This window comes from Pongo pygmaeus, chromosome 7, assembly GCF_028885625.2.
Source record: "Pongo pygmaeus isolate AG05252 chromosome 7, NHGRI_mPonPyg2-v2.0_pri, whole genome shotgun sequence".
Taxonomy (NCBI): domain Eukaryota; kingdom Metazoa; phylum Chordata; class Mammalia; order Primates; family Hominidae; genus Pongo; species Pongo pygmaeus.
Genome location: NC_072380.2, coordinates 3,282,089 through 3,305,883, shown reverse-complemented (window position 1 = coordinate 3,305,883; position 23,795 = coordinate 3,282,089). Strand labels below are relative to the sequence as shown.

At 39.4% G+C, this 23,795-nt stretch overlaps 1 protein-coding gene and 1 long non-coding RNA gene across 3 annotated transcripts in view; one reads left to right on the top strand and one right to left on the bottom strand.

Moving 5' to 3' along the window:
- Positions 1-23,795, top strand: part of CSMD1 (CUB and Sushi multiple domains 1) — a 2,090,911-nt gene that overhangs the window by 1,697,422 nt on the left and 369,694 nt on the right. The window contains exons 24-25 of the mRNA XM_054498773.1: positions 21,957-22,148; positions 22,630-22,756. Coding sequence (XP_054354748.1) covers positions 21,957-22,148; positions 22,630-22,756 — 319 coding nt within the window. The remainder of the gene's footprint in view (positions 1-21,956; positions 22,149-22,629; positions 22,757-23,795) is intronic.
- LOC134739983 (uncharacterized) overlaps positions 19,598-23,795 on the bottom strand; it is a 65,286-nt gene continuing 61,088 nt past the window's right edge. For both annotated transcript variants that reach the window (XR_010127146.1, XR_010127145.1), the window contains exon 3: positions 19,598-22,720. This is a non-coding gene — a long non-coding RNA (uncharacterized LOC134739983). The remainder of the gene's footprint in view (positions 22,721-23,795) is intronic.

The window sequence follows — 23,795 nt, the reverse complement described above, 5'->3', positions numbered from 1 at the left end:
ACTCTTCAGGGCAAGCAGACCTTTGTAGTAGCCAGAGCTCCAAACTGTGAAGGGGGCGCACTCATGGTACGTGAGAGTGGTAATTACTGCTATCTGTGATTGCATAGGCCTTGGGAAGGGAACTGCTGCACATTCTTATGGGGAAAAGATGTTAACTAGATAATAGTAGTCTGTGTGTGGCTGCCTCAGTTTCCCCATTCATCATATATGCTCCCCTGTAATGTGGAGCCCATCTCGAACTCTCCACCTGCCTGCAGGGTCTTTTCTGTCTCCTGCTTAACATTCCTTTCTCCTGCAGAACTGGGCTCTGTCGCCCTGCAAATGGGTCATGATGAAGCCTGCTCTTAGGGCTCCGGCTGTCCAGAGTCTCCCCTTGCTTGCTGGAAATGTCTCTTATAGAGTTCACTTTTGCTCTCAATGACCACTTTCCTAGCTCAGCCTCCTCTGTTGTTGATAATATCCCAAAACAAGGTCACTTTGCAATGCCCTCTTGAATGCTGTGGAATCTCCTCTCTCCTTCAACTACATATCTTCCATCTCCATTCCATGCCAACAACTGGCATCTCCTCTCTACCTCAACTACATATCTTCCATCTCCATCCCATGCCAACAGCAGCCTCCACATTTAGGTAAATTTTTTCAGCCCTAGGTTCTTCCTGATGCTTTCTTCACCTCCCTCTGGTACATGATAATGGAATTCTGGGATGTAATAGACTTGAGCCCAAGCACGTTATAATAAAATACTTGCTGTCTTATTTTGAAGGAACGATGTAATGATCTTAAGACTCTTTATGGATATTACTAAGAGTTTAGTGCCTTTTATTTAAAAGATGTCTTATATAACTAATTCCCCGATTTAATTTAAAATTTATTTGACATTTTTTGTTTATAAATTGGATGACAAAAGCTGGGGTTTTTTTCTTTGTTTTTTATTACTATCTTGTCAGTTTCACATGAAGCGCATCCTCTGCCAACGTATTTTGTGTATTATTGTCAACTCAGATAAGACCGTGGATATGATAACAGTATATTTTCGGAACCCTCAGACACATAGTCCACTATATGTACATTGGAGTGACTTGGATTGAAACTGGTCATTGCTGTGGGCCAAGAAAAACAGGAATACATTTTAGGCCGAAAATCATATGACAGTCTGAACACAATATTTGAAGTATTTGGAGGATGTAGCAACAGACAAAATTTTGTAAGGTATTCTGTGCAGATGTTTAGCATTGGGTGCCCAATATGAGGTCACTCAAATTCTGATAGGTGAATAAACTGTAAAAGTCACTCAGGGTCAGATGATATTCAGAGAGGAAGCAGAGGTGCCTCAAGCAGCAGATAGGCAGGCAGAGCTCCAATGAAAAGCGCCAATGTGGAAAAAGCATTTATGAAGCAGAACCTATGCTTACAGGAATGTAGGACACAGGCAGACTGTCAGATCAGAGGCTCAGACACAGAGGAAGGCATCAGTTTAATTAGAGACGCATCCAAGAACCAGGTTTAGGAAAAGTAAGTGGCTTGGATTTCGACCTTGAATCACAATAGCAGAAACAAACCAGCAGCAGGATGCCCTCATTGTGAGTCTCAGAAAGTGGATGGTTTTACCTGCTGTAGAAGGACAGGGTAGTTTCTAGAAACTGGAACCCGAATTGGCTGGCAATGCTGGAGATGCCCCAGTTATACAGAGAGATGCATCCTGGGCTAGGGCTAGTTAGGGCATTGGCCATTTACAGAGTTCAAGGTGACCCAATTAAAGGATCTGGGTCACAGTGAATATCCATGGAAGACCAACAGAAGGATGCAGGGCATATGCCGATGAAGAGAAATGAGGACCTGGAGCTAATGGAAAAAACACAACATTTACTTATTTCACAATTTGCTTAAAAAATAAACTGATTTATTATAAAAAATAAGCATTTAAATCTAACCAAGTTACTTTACTTTCTTATCTAAAAATAATCTGTGTGTGCTCATATCTTCAGTTCTATTCCCCCAAAATGAGTGATCTACCTCAAACTTTACTATTCCCAGGTCACTATTGAAACAATTATCCTATGAATTCTTATTGAGTACAACATGGTGACATTCAGTTGTGGAGAAAGAAAAGTTGATTTCTAACAGACATTAAACCGATATTATGTTAATAAAAAGATGTGTATGTTAAGAGGAAAATTAACTTGTAAACTCAGAATTTTCTGTGCTATAAAAAAGATAGTATTGTAGGCTGGGCAAGGTGGCTCATGCATGTAATCCCAGCACTTTGGGAGGCCGAGGTGGGCAGATCACAAAGTCAGGAGATCGAGACCATCCTGGTTAACATGGTGAAACCCCATCTCTACAAAAATTACAAAAAATTAGCTGGACGTGGTGGTGGGTGCCTGTAGTCCCAGCTACTGGGGAGGCTGAGGCAAGAGAATGGCGTGAACCCGGGAGGTGGAGCTTGCAGTGAGCGGAGATTGCGCCACCGCACTCCAGCCTGGGAGACAGAGCGAGAGTCTGTCTCAAAAAAAAAAAAAAAAAAAAAAAAAAAAGATAGTATTGTAAAGATGGCAAGTGTTAATGCCAATGATGAGACAGGAGGATGACTATGCACATGTTTCTGTGATTGAATCCTTGCCAACCTTTCCACTTGTTTTTATTTTCTGTCTTTTTTTTTTTCCTTTTAGTGGACAATGGGGTCTTGCTCTGTTGCCCTGGCAGGTCTTGAGCTCCTGGGCTCATGCTATCCTCCCACCTCTGCCTCCCTAAGAGCTGAGATTACAAGCATGAGCAAACCTTTCCTATCAATGTATCAAGACATAGCCATACATTTTTATAAACTTACACCTTGTAAGAATCCTGAAAATGGCATTTTTACTCTTCTTCTATAAGAAAAGAAAGCCTATAAAATATTCTTCAATAGAATGATTTTCAGTGGAAATATCACAATAGATGAGGCAGTCTAAGCAATTCCAATACAATAGGGAGACAGGCTGCTTGAGAGTACCTAGGAGGAAATTTATTACGAAACAAGATGGACATTTTACAAGGAGGGAAGCCATCCCCATCTCTGGGAATGCAAACATACAATTCCTGGTTTACGTTAGAAAGTTTTACTTTTATGTGTCTATTTTAAGCTTCAAAACAAATGTTTAACAATTGTAAAACATAAAGCACTTGAGGCCAAACTTGACAACATTCAGGAAAGGGCAAGTTTGGGATGTGTCTTTGTAGTACTGCAGTGCTCTGAAACCGAAACACCTCATACCTTCTTCTGTCTCAAGGTGAGGCTGCCGTAAAAACAAGACATAAATCTTCATTCATTTCTCAAGGTGGAAAGTACCACGATGACCATTGTAAGAAAAGACAGTGACACAAGATGATGCTTAATTGATGTACTCAATGTCAAAAAGCAAATCAGAGGTAGAGATGGGCATATATATTCCAGTCTCTTGCCGTTTAATATGATGTTTTATCATCCTTGCTAACTGACCAACATGTATATCATCACGAAGACTGACATGTCAGTGTATGATGTTGTCGAACGTCCCACTGAAACCATTCTGTGCTTGGATTCTGTGGGAAGAAGCCAAGCACTCTATGGCTGTAATGGGAGATTTGTCTAATAAGGGTCTATAATCACCCTGGTGACCACTATCATGCCCTCAAATCCTGCAGATGTCATGTCAGGCTAGGACCAGCTTTTCCATTGATTAGGATAATTTCCTGCAAGGTTAAGTTTTGCCAATTATTTTTTCTTATTTGCGAAATGAATTATTCTTTATATTTTGTGATGATCTGATAGTGATTCACATTGTTATTTACTTTCATTTTTGGGTTTTTTTTTTTTTTTTTTTTTTTTTTTTGAGATGGAGCCTCGCTCTGTTGCCCAGGCTGGAGTGCAGTGGTACAATCTCGGCTTGCTGCAACCTCTGCCTCCCGGGTTCAAGCGATTCTCCTGCCTCAGCTTCCTGAGTAGCTGGGATTATAGGCACCTGCCACCATGCCCAGCTAACTTTTGTATTTTTAGTAGAAACGGGGTTTCACCACGCTGGCCAGGCTGGTCTCAAACTCCTGACCTCAGGCGATTCGCCCGCCTCGGCCTCCCAAGGGAAAGTGCTGGGATTACAGGAGTGAGCCACCACGCCCAGCCCACATTGTTATTTACTTTCGTCATGTGGAACTAATTGAGGAATATGTTGTTGACCACCAGTACTTGGAGAAAGACAAAAGGACATAGAGGAGGATGACATAAATAATTTAATTATGAGGATCCAACTCAAGGCTTATGACTGAAGTGTGAAATAAAATGAAGGCCAACAGATGATATCATCAAATGCTATAAAATCTAAAATATTATGATAGGAGCGATGACAGAATATTTTCCCATTCTTCTCTAGGGGTAATAAAAAGTGATTGTGATTGTATTAGTCAGTCATGGATGCATTGCATTTGCAAGGTTCATTTGCAGGAAGTCAGGCAGCACAGAGACCCAGACATTGTGTCAGGAAGAAAACACTGGGTAAGGGGTCACAGGTCATGCTGTTTCTGATTTTGATTTTTCTTATGTAGGTCATTTTTAATGATGTCGTTAAAAGGAAAAATGTTCTAAAATCTATTCAGATTCAAAATTGTTATTTTTCTCTGCTCCACAAATTCTGACATAAAAACATTTGAAGCCTATTTGTATTTCTACAACAAATGCTTTTTTTTCTTTTAAACCAAGTAAAAATTTCAGAAAACACTGATATGAAAATAATCCTGTCAATTAAATTCCAGTGCCAGGCAACTAGACCGAGGAACATGAAAACATATCAAGGCAATTGGGAATATTGAGCTTGAAATTTGCAAAGATCTGAAGTGATACAATTAGCACCGTTCAATAGTAAATGCCAAGATTGAACACTCACTGTCAGATATTTAAAAAATGATGGAAGGTGGGGTGAAGGAAACGCCCCCCTCCTGGGTCTCTGGGGTTGGGTGTGGGCCTATTTTAGCAATGATGACAGGTGGGGTGAAGGAAACTCCCCTTCCTGGGTCCCTGGGGGTTAGATGTGTGTCTATTTTAACAGTGACAAATGGTGCGGGGAAGGAAACTCCCCCTCCTGGGTCTCTGAGGATTAGATGTGGGCCTATTTTAACAGTGATGAAAGGTGGGGTGAAGGAAACTCCCCCTCCTGGGTCCATGGGGGTTAGATGTGTGTCTATTTTAACAGTGATGAATGGTGGGGTGAAGGAAACTCCCCTTCCTGGGTCTCTGGGGTTGGGTGTGGGCCTATTTCAACAATGATGGCAGGTGAGGTGAAGGAAACTCCCCTCCTGGGTCTCTGGGGTTGGGTGTTTGTCTATTTTAACAATGATGAAAGGTGGGGTGAAGGAAACTCCCCCTCCTGGGTCTCTGGGGTTAGATGTGTGTCTATTTTAACTGTGACGAATGGTGGGGTGAAGGAAACTCCCCCTCCTGGGTCTCTGTGGTTGGATGTGGGCCTCTTGGCTCTGCTGCCCACCTGCTGCTTTATCTGTCATATCCCAGGTCATGTGTTTCTTCTATAAACACAACATTGTTTTTGAGAACTCCTAGTACTGAAATGCTATAAATTTTTTTAAAAAATCAAAGAGTATTTTAACTGTTGAAGAGTGTTTAAAGTTCTCTTATGATGATTTTAGGCAAGTTTCCCTTTTAACTCCTTCTAAAAATGGGGTAAGATCATGGGTGTGGAGTGTGTGAGAGAGAGAGGGGCTGAGAATGAACCAACGTTTCTGGCTTTGATGACTATTAGTGACTTGGGAAAATGGGGAAGGGTAGATTATTGAAGGTAAAAATAAAGGAGCTAAGATTTTATTTAGGGGTAAGACTTGGGAAAATGAGGAAGGGTAGATTATTGAAGGTAAAAATAAAGAGAGGTAAGATTTTATTTAGGTGTACAAGAATGTTGAGGTCCCTTGTCATTTGCGTTAGGTTTTTAATCTTGCTGTGATGTGAACCATAGATTACAGATGCCCGCAAAGTTAGAAGTTGCACATTGGACATCATACAACCTACTAAAATAATGACAATAGGACAATGTTAGACAAAAACGCAATGTTAGAGGTGGAAAGATAAATGACAGATATGTTTTTAAAACCCCACAATTTACAGGACAGTGATGACTTGAATTGTAGATGGGATGAAGAAACGAATAAACCATGACTCTGAGGTTTAGGTTCTGATGAGGAAGGCTTCAGTGCTATTAAGTTCCGTAGGAAAAAAACAAAAACAACAAAAAGCAAAAAACAGTTCACAGACTTATCTAGGAATCACAGCACTTCCTAAGTCAGGAATTTGCCATTATGTTAACCAGAAATCAATTTCCTTTGTTAAGAATAAGAAAATGATTTTGTAAGCAGACTGGACAGGAGAAATGCCTCCTTGGTGATGTTTGAGGTTTGAGGGTTAAGTAGAAGTACTCATGATATGCCGTGGATGGCCAACCTTGCTCCACTGGCTGGGGACTCCACTGCCATGATGTCTGACACCTCCATAATGCAACCACACCTGGAGGCCAGGTGACCAGGGGCATCCCTACAACTTTGCTCAGTTTACTGGAACCTGGTGCATTATACATCCTGGCCAATGAAACCAACTGAGGGAACAAGAAAAGAAAGTTCCATAGGTAGTTATGTATGTGCATGGATTAGCTCTCTCTTCTGGAAACTTCCAGAAGCCTTAAGGCAATTTAGCATAAAACAAGATCCATATGAAATAGGCCCATTTGGAAGAAGAAATTCTTTATCTGTGCTCCTAGTACAATATTCGAAGGAAATGCTAAGAAATTGCTCATTCTTACATATAAGTTCTTATTAATTTGAATGTATAGTCATTTAACTAATATTGTAAAATGTAACAGACCTAAAGGAATAAAATGGCTCTAACTGAAAATATAAAAATAAAATGATTCATCAGGAGGTGAAGGAAAATGCGCTGCTTCTGTTGGAAATCTGTGCTGTTATTCATGTTGCTGGCTATGAAATGTATTGAAAATATTTGTCAGTTCATTTATCATCCTCAAATTCATTGTGACCAAAATAACACTATTTGGTATTCATAATGCTGAAGATGTCTGCACTGACTTTCATATATTATGTAAAATAATCCATGGAAATGTTTATTATGTAAATATGTCACCAAACATTTCCACATTGATATGTAATGAAAGCTGATGGAATTCCCTCTTCAGAAAAACACTTTATGAAACTGTGTAGGTTCCATTTTAGGTTTGCTAAATAATATTGAATCCATTCTGAAATTCCCCTAATTGCATATTTCTGGTTGAATGCTACTTTTAAATCCTCCCAAATTTTGTAAAAATCAGAAAGTATTAAAATTTGAAACACATACATTTATTTTCACGATTTTGAAAATCAGCTCACTTATTTTTATTTAGAAAACACAGTGAACTTTGTGTTTTTATAACACTTTGAAATCACTAGAAGCTTACTATTTTATTTGAATGAAAGGCACTTATAGACACATTGTCTAGAATTAAAATAAGCTCCAGTTAAATATAGTAACATGCGTACATTTCACTGTTTCCACTTTCACTGCCAGACTCAGGGGATACAGTAAACAATGCATGTTCTCTGGGCTACCCCTGCCTTCAGAGAGGTTCATTTCTAGACTAAGTAATGAGATATTTGCATGGGGAAACTTGGAAGAATTAGATACACGCAGAGCACCTGTCATTGCCTACTTGTGGCCGGATTCACAGGAAATTCAGGGAGGAGGAAGAGCCTTCAGGAGGAATATGCAGGGTAGGGTAGGACAGCTGCAGCCATAAGGGAGCTTGATCTTAAAGGGCAGGGAGGATCTGGGCAATACTACGGCACAAAGCATCATGAGCCTGGGTGCAGAAGGCATCACCAGGTGGCAGAATCCTTAGAAGAATGGGACCAGGGTGAATACTTACCATGGTGTCTTGGCAACCCGTTAGTCAGCAACAACAGCAATCCTATGTGCAGTGAGGGAGGCTTAGACTAAGCACTGGAAGCTTAGAAAGCAAAGGATTCGACCCGCCTGATGGTGGGTGCAGGGGGCTTTGCAAGACTTCAGTGGCTAGTTTCACAGGAGCGGTGGAAAGCGGGGAGGCGAAGGTGGAAGAGATTGACAGTTGTGGGTCTTTCAGATGAATTGGGGAATACAAAAGCGGTGCCATTTTTGGGGGAAGAGATGGAACTCACGGCCTTTGGTTGCAAAAACGTTGGTTATGTACTCCGTTTTGCTTTGTATTTGTATTTTGCTACTGAACTCTTTATGGTCAGTGAGGTGCAGAATATGCGTGTCAGGGGCAAAAGTGTGCAGCAAGCAGGCATTACATCCCTATAGGCAGGGTGAACCTGGGCGCCCCCTCCGCGGCCGAGTGGCTTAGGTTATTAATGCCTCAGGAATAAGCCCAGAGAGGACGGGCTGGCACCTGCAAGCCACAGTTAGGCTGATGGATGGCAGTCACTCAGCAGAAATTCTTTCAAAGAATGAGATATGGAAAAGGAGGAACTGCGCTCTTGCGTCCTAACACACAGGTGGTCTAGTTGAGGCTGTCACTTCTCAGGAATTGATGACCTGGCTCCATTGCTCAAGGTGGTGAATTCTTACATATGGTGGGACAATTTCTTTGTATTTATTAGTTGTAGAATAATAAAAGTATCAGCCTATGAGTCATAACAGCAGAAATAAATTCAGGTATTGTTGATAATCCCTTATTTTTATACAGATTTGACTTCTATGAGGAGCTTAATGTGTTTTCATAAATCCTTTACTTTTTCTTGTAAAAATCTCTACAGCATGGGGGAGCGAAGCAATAAGCACTGCCCTTCACAGCTAAGACATGAAAGAGGGACGAGGCAGGGGCAGGGTGTGTGAGGGCTGAGTCCGGGACAGAATTTGGGAAGAGCTCAGTTGTCTCCCATTTCTTCTCATCCTCCGTCCCTCTCCAAACTAGTGCCAGGGCCACGGGCCCCACTGCTGTCCCCAGCCTCTCCCAGTGGGGTCCGGTTCTCTCCTCTGTTGTTTCACTGCTTCCATTTGGGGCCCTAACATTGCCCAGTGTGGACTTTGCCTTTCTCCTAGACTGATTGACCTTCCTTCTTTCCTTCCTTCCTTCCTTCCTTTTCTTTTATTTTCTTTCATTTTTTCTTCCTCTTCGTTGTTTCTCTTTCTTTTGCTGTTTCTCTCTCTTTTTTCTCTCTCCTTCCTTCCTTCCTTCCTCTCTCCTCTCTACCCCCCCAACACCTCTTTTCCTCTTTCTCCCCTCCCCTTTCTTTCTTTGCCAAGAAATAGAAACATAAAGGCAGAAAGGAAAGAGCAATACTCAGAGAATCACGACTCTTACCACTATTTGCACCAGGAAACACTTTTTGAGGCTTAAAGTGGAAGTGAGTAAATTTCAGTAAATTCATATATGGGTAAATTTGACCCAGATATGTTGATTATGTTTCCAGAGCCAACACTGAAAATTCTTCTGGGGAAACAAAAATGTAACAATTATTTTATGAGTGACAAAAGAATGAAGTTCTTAATGGAACTTTAAAAATAAGTTTTATCATTCATATTTATTACTTTTGCCAAATTCATATTTATTACTTTTTGGCAAAATCAAGTAAATCCTTCAAAGCAAATAAGAAGAGATATAATAATCTCTTTTACATAGTTTGTGGGAAGGTGTCTGAGACAAAGCAACATTGCTGTTTCGGAAGAAGGACAAAAGGGGTCCTGGGAGGACTGTGTCCACCAGGACGATGTTCTCTCCAGACCAAGCAGAGGGAGGGAGAGACGCTTCAAAGGGAACTCACTCTGCCTCGGGAGCCAGCTCTCTAAAGGGTCTTACTGTGCACTTCACTCACCCTGCCTCCTTAAGTTAGAGCTTGAGCATCCAGTGTTTATTAAACAGCATGGTTGGCCTGCCCCTCACGGGAGCCTGAGCTTCCCTGGGCTGTGATAAAATTCTCCAGTGTGTCTTGCTTAGTTAGACTCTTGTAATCGTCATTATTTTGTAGGTGATTTTCAGGATTACATGGGACAGCGTAGACAAACCTGTCTGATGAATTGTGTGGCACAGAGCATGCCTTCTGTGTGCGCCCGTGGCGGCCCCTCTATGCTGGGGTTCATGGTGGTGATGAGGTTCTGGGCCAGACACTCCTGAAGTTTGGGCCCAGTCTATTCACTTGGTTTCTAAGCCAGTGGTAGAGACTTAAGTCTAAGGTGATAACAATAAATTAACCAGAGCTTCTATTTCTCCATTAAAATAGTTTTTTTAATGAGTCATCAATTTGATATTCCTATCTAAGAGCAAATAAATACAAGCATTACTGAGATTTAGACAATGGAAATTAAAATTATATGCTGAGAAACCTACACTACTAATGAAGAATTACTTTAAAAATAGCTCGGCTGATGTGTTCCTAATGTTCCTTCTCTCACTTTTCTTACCATTTAATGAATTTAGTTTTTCTTCAGCAATCAGGCAAAAAAAAATAATAATAATCTGAGAATTTTCCCATCTTTAAAAATAATCACCAGCACTTTGGGAGGCCGAGACGGGTGGATCACAAGGTCAGGAGATTGAGATCATCCTGGCTATCATGGTGAAACCCCGTCTCTACTAAAAATACAAAAAAAGTAGCTGGGCACAGTGGCGGGCGCCTGTAGTCCCAGCTACTCGGGAGGCTGAGGCAGGAGAATAGCGTGAACCCGGGAGGCGGAGCTTGCAGTGAACGGAGATCACGCCACTGCACTCCAGCCTGGGCAACAGAGTGAGACTCTGTCTCAAAAAAAAAAAAAAAAAAAATATATATATATATATATATATATATATATAAAATTCAATTTCACAGAAATTGTTTCTTTTTAAAAATTATTGTTGAATGTGTGTGGAAGTGTTTGAAAGCATAGAATTATACTTCAATATAATTTAGATATATTTTAATTATGGTATTTGGGATACACTGGTAGAACTATCTTTTACTTGCCACCTTTTTCTACATATTGGCTCTATTTATATTAATATTTAATTACACAAGCTATCAAACTCTGTTTTCAATCTATGTTTAATTTGAATCCTATATTGACATAAAATTATACCAAATTGTTCGTGTATTGTAAAGATTTTCATTTGTACTTTGCCATGTAGACTCTGCAGTAGTTCTAATCCCTGTGGTGAAATCCTAAAGAACCAACACTAGTTAATCAAATGCTTGGGATAGTCAAGATATTTTTAAGCAATTAGTAATTTTTGGAGCTAAAAACAAATACGTGAGTTTCATTTTTTTGACCATTTATTCCTAGATTTTTTTTTAAAGCTAGGCCTTTTCAGCAAGGAAGTTACTTCTTCAATTATTATCTGGATGCAAGACAGATAAACATCCCCAGTTTGTTTTGCAGTATGTTCTGAGGATAATCAATCAAATTCCATTCTGTGTAGGAAATGAGCCATAGGGTTGGCTGAATCTGTGTCGTTGTGTTTCTGGATCTCCCTTTGTATAAATGCATATATGTGTGTTTGTATGCTTTTATTATTTGTAAAGCTGAAAGCAGCACCTGCCATCAAGCATGACCTGTGTTAGTTTACAGTCACCCACCTGCCCCTTGGAAAGCACAGGGGGCTCCTTTGGAAGCAGCTGCATTTATTTCTTGGTGCGTGGCTGCCTGTGTGTGGGCTGCCCTGTGCTCAGATCTGGCTTCCACAGAAACCCTGCAGAAGGAACCGTGAGACTCCAGCTAGGGAACTCTTGTGACCACCACCCAAAAAGCAAATGCTTTCTCACTCTCCTCACGCACTTGCTGTAATACCTCCAATTAAACTCTGAGTCCCAAAGGGCAAGACCCTGCTTATACATTGAAACACAGCATTGTGTCACGAAAGATACTGCATATTAAGTGCTTAATAGGTGTGTGTTGAATTAATGAATGGGCATCCTTTTAATAGGGAATATCTTTTATATGTTATCTTTTATCTACACAGATTATGAGTTTCTGGTGAGCAAGGACTGAGGTCAATTAATTTTGTATCTTCGGCATCTAGCAAAATATCTGAAGCCGAGTAGGCACTTCATATGCTAACTAAGTGATTGCATTAATGAATTAATGCTGTAGGCCAGAGGATGTGCTACTCCAGATATGTGTTCTCAATTAGAGAACTACAGAGATTTTCTATTTTTTCATTACTTTTTTTTCATTTTAACACCTATTAAAATATTAGAACAAAAGCAAAACATTATAGTAAGAAGTTATACTATCAAAGATATTTCATAAATAAAAATAGAATATTACAAGCCTAAGCTACTATATATAATTTAGTAGCTTCATCATCAGGAAAGAAATCATAATTAAAAGTAAATTTAGGGAGAAGGCCAAGTGCGATAGCTCACTCTTGTAATCCCAACATTTTGGGAGGCCAAGGTGGGCAGATCACTTGAACCCAGGGTTTTGAGCCCAGCCTGGGCAACAAAGGGGAAACCCTGTCTCTACAAAAAAATACAAATATTAGCTGGGCATGGTGGCCCACATCTGTGGTCCCAGCTACTCAATAGGCTGAGGTGGGAGGATCGCTTGAGCCTGGTAGATCAAGGCTGTAGTGAGCCAAGATGGTGCCACTGCACTCCAGCCTGGGTGACAGAGCAAGACCTTGTCTCAAAAAATAACATTAAAAGTTCACTTATAGAGTAGCAGCTTTATTTTACGTGAAATTTTACTAAACACAAAATTTATAATATTTTAAAGTTAAAATGTGTACAAGGCATGATATTGTGAACACATCAAGTAATGATACCAAATAAACGTAGTATTACCCAGATAACTGTAGGCTGGTTCTACATGACAAAAGGAGCCATCCTTACACAACCACACAGAAGTTCCTATTAAACAAACGAAACAAAATTAAGTCATTCTGGGCTTTTTATTATTTAACTATTTACCCTTTGCTATACAAAGAAGTGAGTACAACAAAACACTTAATTGGGAAAAAATAGAAAACGTAATAGGAAACAGGGACCAGAACAACAGAGAATACAAGTCCACACTTGTGTGATTAAGTGTCAATGTTGACTCATACTATCTATGGCTATAGCTTGGGTAGTTATTGTGATTGATTACTGTTAGGATGTGTAATTTCCCTGTGAAACTCCATAAGGACTGAGATTGTCTTGCTCTGTGCTAACATATCCAAAGCATGTTTATTTTTAATTATTTCATAACAGGTGTTGTCAATGAAAGATGTATTCCTTTTCTGGGTTAATACAGGGGATCTGCTATGAGAAAACCAGAATAATTATGTGACAATGCTGATGATTCTCCTCTTCCTCCCTCACCTCTCTCACGAGCTGCATTTTTCTCTGGTGTCCTCTCTTCATCGCAGACCCCATCTCTCATCTACTGAGTCTTCTGCCTCCACTCTCACTCAGGCTCAATTTGCAAAATAGTATTTGTGCATGCTTCATCCATGCACACACTCTTGCCTCATCCCCTCCCCACATCCACTGACACAGGCTCCTTTCCAGCACTAAATAAATACTTTTGCAGATTTTCCTGCTTGTCCTTTCTTTCTTCTCACCCACATCCATATTCCACATTGCTTCTGATTATCTCTCTGAAATACAAATATACTTGTGTCACTTTCCTGTGCAATCTTCTCTGTTGCTTTTCCCCCACTGCATGCTGAGTTGGTCTCCACTCCTTGATGCTGCAGCCGAGTCCTTTCCAGTCTTTCCCGTGACCTTTCCTATCTTCCCTTCAATCCCTGTCTCCATCACAACTGCCACACGTTTAAAAGGAAGCATCAGCAGATATAAATGCTCCTGTAAATTGGTCTTCCCAACTGCCATGCAATTTGAAGCCTTTTCCACCTGGACTGTTCTCCCTCTGAGTGGATGGCATCCAGGATGCCCCTAGACCTGCTCAAGCCCTCTCTCCTGCAAGGCTCACTGAACCCCTCCAGCTACCAAGATACTAGTTTCCTTTGTCCCTTCTCAACCTTCAGGCAAACCATAGCATTCATCGTGTTGTTTTATAAGTATTTATTTTCCTATCTGTCATTCATTAGACAGAGGAAGATAGGAGCCCTGTTTTATTTTACTCTTCTCACCATGCCCTAGAAAAGTTCCTGACAGATTTGAAAACATTTTTTTACAGCTCATTATTTTCCTTTATTTATTTTTATTGGCAAGTAATTATTACACATATTCATGGGGCACAGGGCACATGGTGACGTTACAATATATAGTTAGCACCTAATTGTAAGTTCTTACCACCTTGTACAAATTAGAACAATATTTGCCAACTGGATATATTTAAAGATGAATTTAGAGTGAAATTATTTCAGTTCATCCATGTAGGTGCCTGATCCTGGTCTTGCCCCAAGTTCCCCCACTCTGAGTTTTAAATATCCTCAACAGAGAACATACATGCATAGCGGTAAAAAATCAGTGAGAAAGTGAATTATTTCACTGAGACGTCTCAGAATTGATATTAACTATTTGAACTGCGGGAAGCTCTGCACAAGATCAAAGTACAACCAGCATTAAATTCACTTGGGATTAATGTAATATATTTAGAATTATAAAATGTTTCAAGATCGACTCATTCTTAGGGATCATTAACTTGCTTTATGATTTCTTAAAAATTTGCTTGATAAAAAATAAGATAGTTCCAAAAAATAGATAATTTGACTATCTGATATTCATTCTGGACACTTACAGGCTTTTTGATGTTTTACCTTAAGTTCAGGAGTTTACATTTCTGTTTAAACATTGTCAACATCCTGTTTGCTATTGCTATTTTTTAAAATTATTGCTATTTTTTAAAAATGTGGAGTATCTTACCATGGGGCTGCTCATATAATTACAAAATAATGGCAGCAAAAACTTAATATATGGGAAAAATTGAATGAATTAAATGAAAATAGTAGGTAACAAAAGAACTCAATTTGAAACCAATAGCATCTATAGCTTAAAAAACCATGGATATATAATTTAAAAGATAGTTTAAAAATCAAACACACACACACACACTTCACCTAGAATTTCATTCTTGAGTAGAGAGAGATGCATTGTAAAACATGGAACAATCAAACATTTCAGGAAATTCATTATTAATGAACTTTCCTTCTCAAGTGAACTACAAAAAATAAATTTAAGCAATTACCTTTGAAACTCCCTTCCTATTCAGATGAATGCAAATAGAGTTAATAAAAAGCAATATTAAGTTTTTAATGTAGTTCTTTACACTGAAGGAAACGGTGTGAAAACACTGTCCTTTTTTTTACATGACAATCGTTCTTAGATTAGTAAAGAGATTTAGGTAAAGTTAAGAGATAGTATGTTTCTGTAAATACTTCAAGGTTTTTTCAGTTGCTCATGAGAGAATATATCAGAGATTCAAGAATGACCAGTATTCCTTTTCTTCAGTTATGTTTTCAGAGCTCACCTGAGCATGAAACTACTTTCTCAAGAGTTGCTCAGACAGAAGCTGAAAAAACTCACATTACTGTGGGCTCATTGTTCAGCCTGATGTATAAAATGGATTAAGTCTGGAGCTGGTTCTCTGGAAACACAAGTGCTTTATTTGGAAGATAAGAACTAGTCCAAATACTTGAAAGCTAAAAGCAAGTCCTATAGAACTCTAATATTGTGTTAGAAGATACATAGGATTTAATTCTTAACAATATTAAGACTGAGTAATTACTGCAAAATATATGGAGAAGTAATTTTCATCAGCTGGATGTTTGGAGCTTGTTTTGACTAGAACATTTTGTTCATAGCATTTTGGCTGTGTTTATGACTTAAAATGAAATCACTAGAAGACAAAGAAATAGAATTACTAAATAGATTCAAGCTTTGATTGTAATACTTAATAGTGCTTTGACACAAATAACTTGATTTAGTCTTTTTTAAAGTTTCTAGAGCATAAAGAAAGAAAATACAGAACCAGTATTTGTGCCCTGATTAATTGCAGACCAGTGGCTTCAAGATAGAAAAGGATACCTTCTGTATGTTTTTAAAGTTATTACTCTTCAGCAGGCTTAAAATTGATCAGTCAAAAGTCTCTTAAATTCACATTAAAATGGAAATATCTTATTTGGAAGAATATGTTTGTAGAATTAAATATATCTTTTAAAAACTTGAGTTTTTTTTATTATACTTTAAGTTTTAGGGTACACGTGCACAACGTGCAGGTTACATACGTATACATGTGCCATATTGGTGTGCTGCACCCATTAACTCGTCATTTGACATTAGGTATATCTCTTAATGCTATCCCTCCCCCCTCCCTCCACCCCACAACAGGCCCTGGTGTGTGATGTTCCCCTTCCTGTGTCCATGTGTTCTCATTGTTCAATTTCCACCTATGAGTGAGAACATGAGGTGTTCGGTTTTTTGTCCTTGCCATAGTTTGCTGAGAATGATGGTTTCCAGCTTCATCCATGTCCCTACAAAGGACATGAACTCATCCTTTTTTGTGGCTGCATAATATTCCATGGGGTGTATGTGCCACATTTTCTTAATCAGGTCTATCATTGTTGGACATTTGGGTTGGTTCCAAGTCTTTGCTATTGTGAATAGTGCCACAATAAACATACGTGTGCATGTGTCTTTATAGCAGCATGATTTATAATCCATTGGGTATATACCCAGTAATGGGATAGCTGGGTCAAATGGTATTTCTAGTTCTAGATCCCTGAGGAGTCGCCACACTGACTTCCACAATGGTTGAACTAGTTTACAGTCCCACCAACAGTGTAAAAGTGTTCCTATTTCTCCACATCCTCTCCAGCACCTGTTGTTTCCTGACTTTTTAATGATTGCCATTCTAACTGGTGTGAGATGGTATCTCATTGTGGTTTTGATTTGCATTTCTCTGATGGCCAGTGATGATGAGCATTTTTTCATGTGTCTTTTGGCTGCATAAGTGTCTTCTTTTGAGAAGTGTCTGTTCATATCCTTGGCCCACTTTTTGATGGGGTTGTTTCTTTTTTGTAAATTTGTTGGAGTTCATTGTAGATTCTGGATATTAGTCCTTTGTCAGATGAGTAGATTGCAAAACTTTTCTGCCATTCTGTAGGTTGCCTGTTCACTCTGATGGTAGTTTCTTTTGCTTTGGAGAAGTTCTTTAATTAGATCCCATTTGTCAATTTTGGCTTTTGTTGCCATTGCTTTTGGTGTTTTAGACATGAAGTCCTTGCCCATGCCTATGTCCTGAATGGTATTGCCTAGGTTTATCTTCTAGGGTTTTTATGGTTCTAAGTCTAACATTTAAGTCTTTAATCCATCTGAGATTTCTTAAAACATGGAAACATTCTTTTCTGAAATAGTGCAGAATCAACATCATAGAATTTTATGTTGTCATTTCAGAATTCTTCTATTACACATCAACTTATTTTACCAATATTCAAAAAGTGTTGACATTTTTAGGAAACAATGATTATATACTAGTCTTTAAACACACAGCAAGTAAAGCTCAATTGAAATGTACTTCATGCAGTTTGCAGAGAGAGAAACAGCAGGCTAGGCTGTATCCTAACGAATGTGGATAAAGTAAGGGTCCAGGGATCAAAGTGTCTGAAACACCAGATCGGAGTCTAACTGCCTTTGAGAACCTGAGAGATGCTGACACGACATGCTATGGCACTAAGGGCACAGTTTAACGGTGGAGGCAGCATTCTTCTCCCTAGCAGGTGACTAAGCTGGTTCACAACGCAAGTGACACGAAGTAGAAACTTCAGGTTTCTAGGGATATTTCTCTAGTGCTTCAAGGTGTTGATGGCTGTGATTCCAATGTTACTTCCCACTGTAAAGGCCTATGATTCTCCCAGCAACTGTGTGTGAACCATCAAATCCTGCGAGGAGCTTTGAGAGAACAAAGCTCTCTTCAGTCTACTGAAAACTGGGAAACTGATTTCTAGAATGGCCAAATACTTTCAACTTTCTGACAGGAAAGAGGAATATATTTTATAAAAAGACATCGTGTAAGCCTAGAGGCTTTAGGTGTAGAACTTTTTACAAAATAATAAGTTTCATGATGCTGTCAAGGTCTTAAGGTCTTAAGTGATCTTTTGCAAAAACAAGAAAAGGCATCAGAAGGAAAAGGAGACAGCTGGTCATATAAAGAGAAAACTACGCTGCCATAAATAACTTGGCTTAATTCTTCTGCATGACAAGGTGTAGTTTAAGCAGAAAAAAAAACTTTTGATATTGAATGATAGAAAAAGCAATAAAACACATATTTCTAACAAAATCCAACCCAAATAAAGTTTAGTAGACATTTTAATGGATACATCTTTTTTCTTTGCTTGTTTGTTTTGTAATGTTTTTCTTTCCACTCTTCTCCAAAAAAAGGTTTTAATGCAAGTTTTAGGGCAGAGGAAAATGTTTCTTCACACTAATTTTAAAATAAGCATATTTTTGGATTTTAGAACTTTGTTAACCTTTTGATTGAAGTCTTTAAAAGCCATGATTTCTGAACATAGAGGCATATTCTGGATAACGTTTAAAGCATTAATATCTATAAACTACCTGTAGAGCTTATGACTATAAACTACTGAAACAATTTGTAAGTCCCACAGGAAAATCAGTGTCATTACTTTATCAACATAACCATACGTCTCCAGTGAAGAAAATCTTTTATGATAAACTCTTCTGTACAATCAGGACATAATTTATTGTCAAAATGAACACAGAAAGCCCACAACTTATGGTTCCCTTACAATTTTTTAACTTTATAATGATGTAAAAGCAATACACGTGCAGTAGCAAGTATACTTTGAGCACCCATGCAACCATCTGTTTTTCATTTCCTGTACAGTATTCAATACTAGCACAAATCATCACAAATCATCTAGCACAAAGCTTGTTTTATTTATAAGAAAGTATTGACTCTGGCTGATTATAGGCTCATGCTTATAATCCCAGCACTTTGGGAGACTGAGGCAAGCAAATCACTTGAGGTCAGGAGTTTGAGACAAACCTGGCCAACATGGTGAAACCCCGTCTCTACTAAAAATACAAAAATTAGCTGGGTGTGGTGGCACGCACCTGTAATCCCAGCTATTCAGGAGGCTGAGGCAGGAGAATCACTGGAACCCAGGAGGCGGAGGTTGCAGTGAGCCGAGATCGTGCCACTGCACTCCAGCCTGGGCAACAGACTGAGACTCCATCTCAAAAAAAAAAAAAAAAAAAAAAAGTTGGCTATTTCATGTCAACACTCATTGTTATTAGTAGTGGGGAGGACTATCTCATGTCAACACTTTCTTATAAAATAGGCTTTGTGCTAGATGATTTTACCCAAGTATAGGCCAAGGTAAGTGTCCTGAGCACATTTATGGTAGGCTAGGCGAATTTAAGACATTTGGAAAGTCAGGTATATTACATTAATTTTCTGCTTAAGATATTTTCCACTATTGATGGGTTTATTGGGATGTAACCTCATTTGTTAAGTTGAGCAGCCTCTGTAGTCATCTTTCTTCACCACTTCTTAGTCCACGCTTTCATCATCCCCAGCAGATGTGTATGTATTTCAAAGCTCAGTTTAGAAGCATTACGTGGAATATTCCAACACTTTTTTAAAAAATCCAGATTTCTTATGCCCCTTGAAAAATGAGAAGTTCGGGTCACATTGGGTGTGGTTTGTTAAGGTGGATACCTCCTGGGTGCTGTATGCAGAACCCCACAGTTTCCTGGCCCCATTGCCACTCACAGCTTTGTTCTTCATGGACAGGACCTGGGTGCCCTGTTAGCATGGGCGGCCCTCACCCCTCAAAAAGATTTTTAAATTTTCCCAGGGTCCTGTTCCAGTGGTACTGATCATAGGGATAGATGTTGTTGAACTCTTTTAAAAGTTTTATATTTTTTACACCCCGATTTTGTGTGCCTAATGGTTATTTCCAATTTTATGTTCCAATGACATTTGATAAGCAGCATACCTAATGTAAATTCAAGATAGCACAACATTTTGGAAGATTGTTATTAGTAGGGAAGTGGACTCCAAGTGTGGCCGGGGAGAATCATCACCTCCAACAAGTCATTCTGCCTCTGGTTTGCTGGTGGTCATCCCCACTGCTGGGCAGGACGGCCTTCTACCTTCTAAAGAGTTGTTCAGTGCTGTCACTTCCAAACCCCCAAACCCAGTAACACAACAACAATAAAGACTTCTGTTTCTTTTTTCCTCTCTGTGAAAACAGAAATGAGCACTGAATAATCTGTAATAATGGTGGATTTTGTCATACATGATATTGAATGTCTTCCTTTCTGCCCTGTCTTCTTGGCATTATGCGTTCAGATGAAGGTCATCAAATATTTGAATAACCCTGAAACCGGAGGTGATTGAAACCATCCCCCTAATTTCTACCTCCCCTTTGTGGACATTTAGCATAACCCTTTGCTTTGCACCAAGATCAATACACTCTTCTGTTCTTGAATTCCAGGCATCTTGAATTAAAATTATTGGTGTCTCTTAAATAGATCAGGGTTATTGTAAAAATAATAATGTCATAGTTAGTAAAGACTGACTCTTTGTGCAAGGAAACTTTATGGAAGGAAATTTTCTTAGCCACTGAGTGTAAAGGATCAAGCATGCACTCTTTCTTCTATACAAAGTTGCAAATCTCAATCTTGATTATTCAGACATCAGCAGGGTAAAATTATATTGTGAATTTAAGAATATATTTTCCTCAATGGAAGGGCATCTCAGACTTCACGTTGACAGGAGGACTTAGTCACAAATTCATTTCAAAATTTAATTTCTTTTTGAGAAAAGGAAGCATTCAAAGTTTGGTGGAAATAGAAGGAAAGAGACCATGTGGTCCCTCAAGTTTCCAGCTCTCCTTTTTACAACTGTCAAAATTTGCATCATGATATGAAGAGAAATATGTTACTGTAAGACTGTCTTCACAGATGGCCCTAAAATATTGCCTCACATAAAAGCAATATACAGCTTTCAGTACTGAAGAAGCCAAATCTTCATTTCTGTCATCTATTTCTTTGAGTTTAAGAGCTTATTTTGATGAGGTCATTATAATGATTCATTTCTGCAGTTTCTGTTGTGTGTGGATTTCCTCAAGAGCCTCATAACCATGCACCATCAGGAGTGTGGTCGGCAGTAATTCAGGAGCGCCAGTTTTCTGTGGGCAGGAACAACTTTTTCTTTTCCCAGGAAGTTGAAATCTTGGAGTTTGGAGGAAGTTGTCGGGAAGGTGGGCGGCTCTTGACAATGGGCTGGAATAAGTGCTGGCTGTCAGGATTCTGCAAAGCACCCTGACGGTGCCGATGGGTGGCCCCTCTTCCTTGGAGGTCTAGGTTGTGACAGAGAGAGGCAACGAGGCAGCAGAGCATCCTGTTCCTAGAAGGCATTGGGGCTCACCAGAGAATCCAGCATGTAGACTGGAGGCTTGGACTGACAGATGAAGTTGTGGAACTCTGGAAAAGAAGAGCTTGAGGGGCCGGGCACAGTGGCTCACGCCTGTAATCCCAGCACTTTGGGAGGCTGAAGGGGTGGATTGCCTGAAGTCAGGTATTCGAGACCAGCCTGGCCAACATAGTGAAACCTCATCTCTACTAAAAATACAAAAAATTAGCTGGGTGTTGTGGAAGGCACCTGTAATCCCAGCTACTTGGAAGGCTGAGGCAGGAGAATCGCTTGAACCTGGGAGGCAGACGTTGCAGTGAGGCAAGATCACGCCATTGCACTCCAGCCTGGGCAGCAAAAGCAAAAAAAAAAAAAAAAACCTTGTATGTAGGGAGGAACAAATAAGATGATCGAACTTCAAGAAATCACACATGCGTAACAAATAGCCCCAATACAGACCCATCTTTCTTTTCCCCTTTGTAAATTAACAATCTCCTTTTTTTCTCCCTACCCTTCAAGGAGCATTTAGCAACCTTGTTTATTTCATCTCTATTTTAAGGCAGATGTCCACCCTTGAGTTCTGTTCATTCCTTCCCTTTCTCTTTTGCAGGTTTTGATCTGGTAAAATGTGAGGATCCGGGCATCCCTAACTACGGCTATAGGATCCGTGATGAAGGTCACTTTACCGACACTGTAGTTCTGTACAGTTGCAACCCGGGGTACGCCATGCATGGCAGCAACACCCTGACCTGTTTGAGTGGAGACAGGAGGGTGTGGGACAAACCGCTACCTTCGTGCATAGGTGAGTGTGGAAGGCAGTCAGACTATGGTGCAAAAGCCAGGCCTCAGGGTATTTCCACCATGTTGCATTGACTTCCTTTATTGGAAAAGAGGAGGAATTTTATCACACTTTCCAGTGTGAGTTTTATGCATTCTGAGATTTGCATGTGTCTGAGTGTGTGTTTTCAGCTATGAAAGACAGTTTTTCTAGTACTCTCTTACGGAGACTATAGGTACAGTGTTATTATTAGAATTATCACATGAGTGTCTTATTGCTTTATGCTCTCAACTTTAATTGCATGGAGGATAAAGACTTTCCACAGAGGTGATGATTTGGAAGAAGTATTAAAATGGTCAGGAGAGATAGATGATGGTGATTCTTTTTCTCTATGTATATAATGCAGACATAATGGCTTTGGTTTTGCAAAGTAGCTAAATAGAAACTGAATAGAAACGTGTGATGCCTGAAGTTGAACGTTCCCATCTCTCTGTGTCTTCTACAGCGGAATGTGGTGGTCAGATCCATGCAGCCACATCAGGACGAATATTGTCCCCCGGCTATCCAGCTCCTTATGACAACAACCTCCACTGCACCTGGATTATAGAGGCAGACCCAGGAAAGACCATTAGGTACTTGTTTTATTTTGGTTTCAGTGATTTGAGAAAAGAGATATGCCTTCTATTCTTGTAGCAGAGATAGTGGTACACCAAATATCCATGGTTAAAGTTTCTGAACTAAAGAAGAAAAGGTAAAGCTGTAGCTAAAAGTTTTGTTGGCTCACTTGCTTACTTTGCTGTTGCCTTGAAACCATTAATTAAGTCCTATATAATAAAGACAAAATGAGAATGTATCAGTTAGCTTCTGCTACATAACAAACTATCCCCCAAATTTAGTAGCTGAGAAAAACATCATGACTTTGTAGGTTGCCTGGGCTGTTCTGATCTGGGTGAGATTGACTGGGAATGAGCAGTCCAGGATGACCTTCCTTAGGTATGAAGGCCTCAGCTGGGACGGTTGGGAAGGCAGGAGCCCCTCCACACCAGGCTTCTGCTCCTGCAGTAGGCTAGTCAGAGTGGGAAGGTTGTAGCAGCAAGGAATGACAAATTTCCAACTTCTGCTTACATTACACTTGCTAAGGTGCCCTTTGTCAAAGCAAGTCTCATGGGCTAGGCAAGACTCAAGATATGAAGAAATACACTCTACTGCTCTTTTAATAGGAAGAGAAGCAAAGTCATATTTTAAAAAGACTTGTGTACAGGGATGGGAGCAATGTGTGTCATTTTGCAATATACCAAAGTGACTTTGAGGTGGACCCTAAAGTAACACATATAAAAGAAAATCATTGCAAATTTCAGAAAATGATGTGAACATTTAAACAAAAAGTGTTCTATTCCAATAGTGAGTTCTGAATTATTCTGGTGAGTTATTTAAACCAACAAAAAGTAATATTTTTAAAGTAAGCTCTTCATGATCTAGTCAGAAATCTGTCTCCAAAACCATAGCACATAAGGCAAAAGGTAATTTTAAAATAAGTTTTTTTATTTTTAGTTCTTGTTTAAAATGAAGAGGACACACAGTCCTAAGCAATACTTTTTAAAATGTATTTTTTCCTTCAATTAACCTTTCTGTTTCATTGTTGTTGTTATTAATTCTCTGTACAAAATTTGC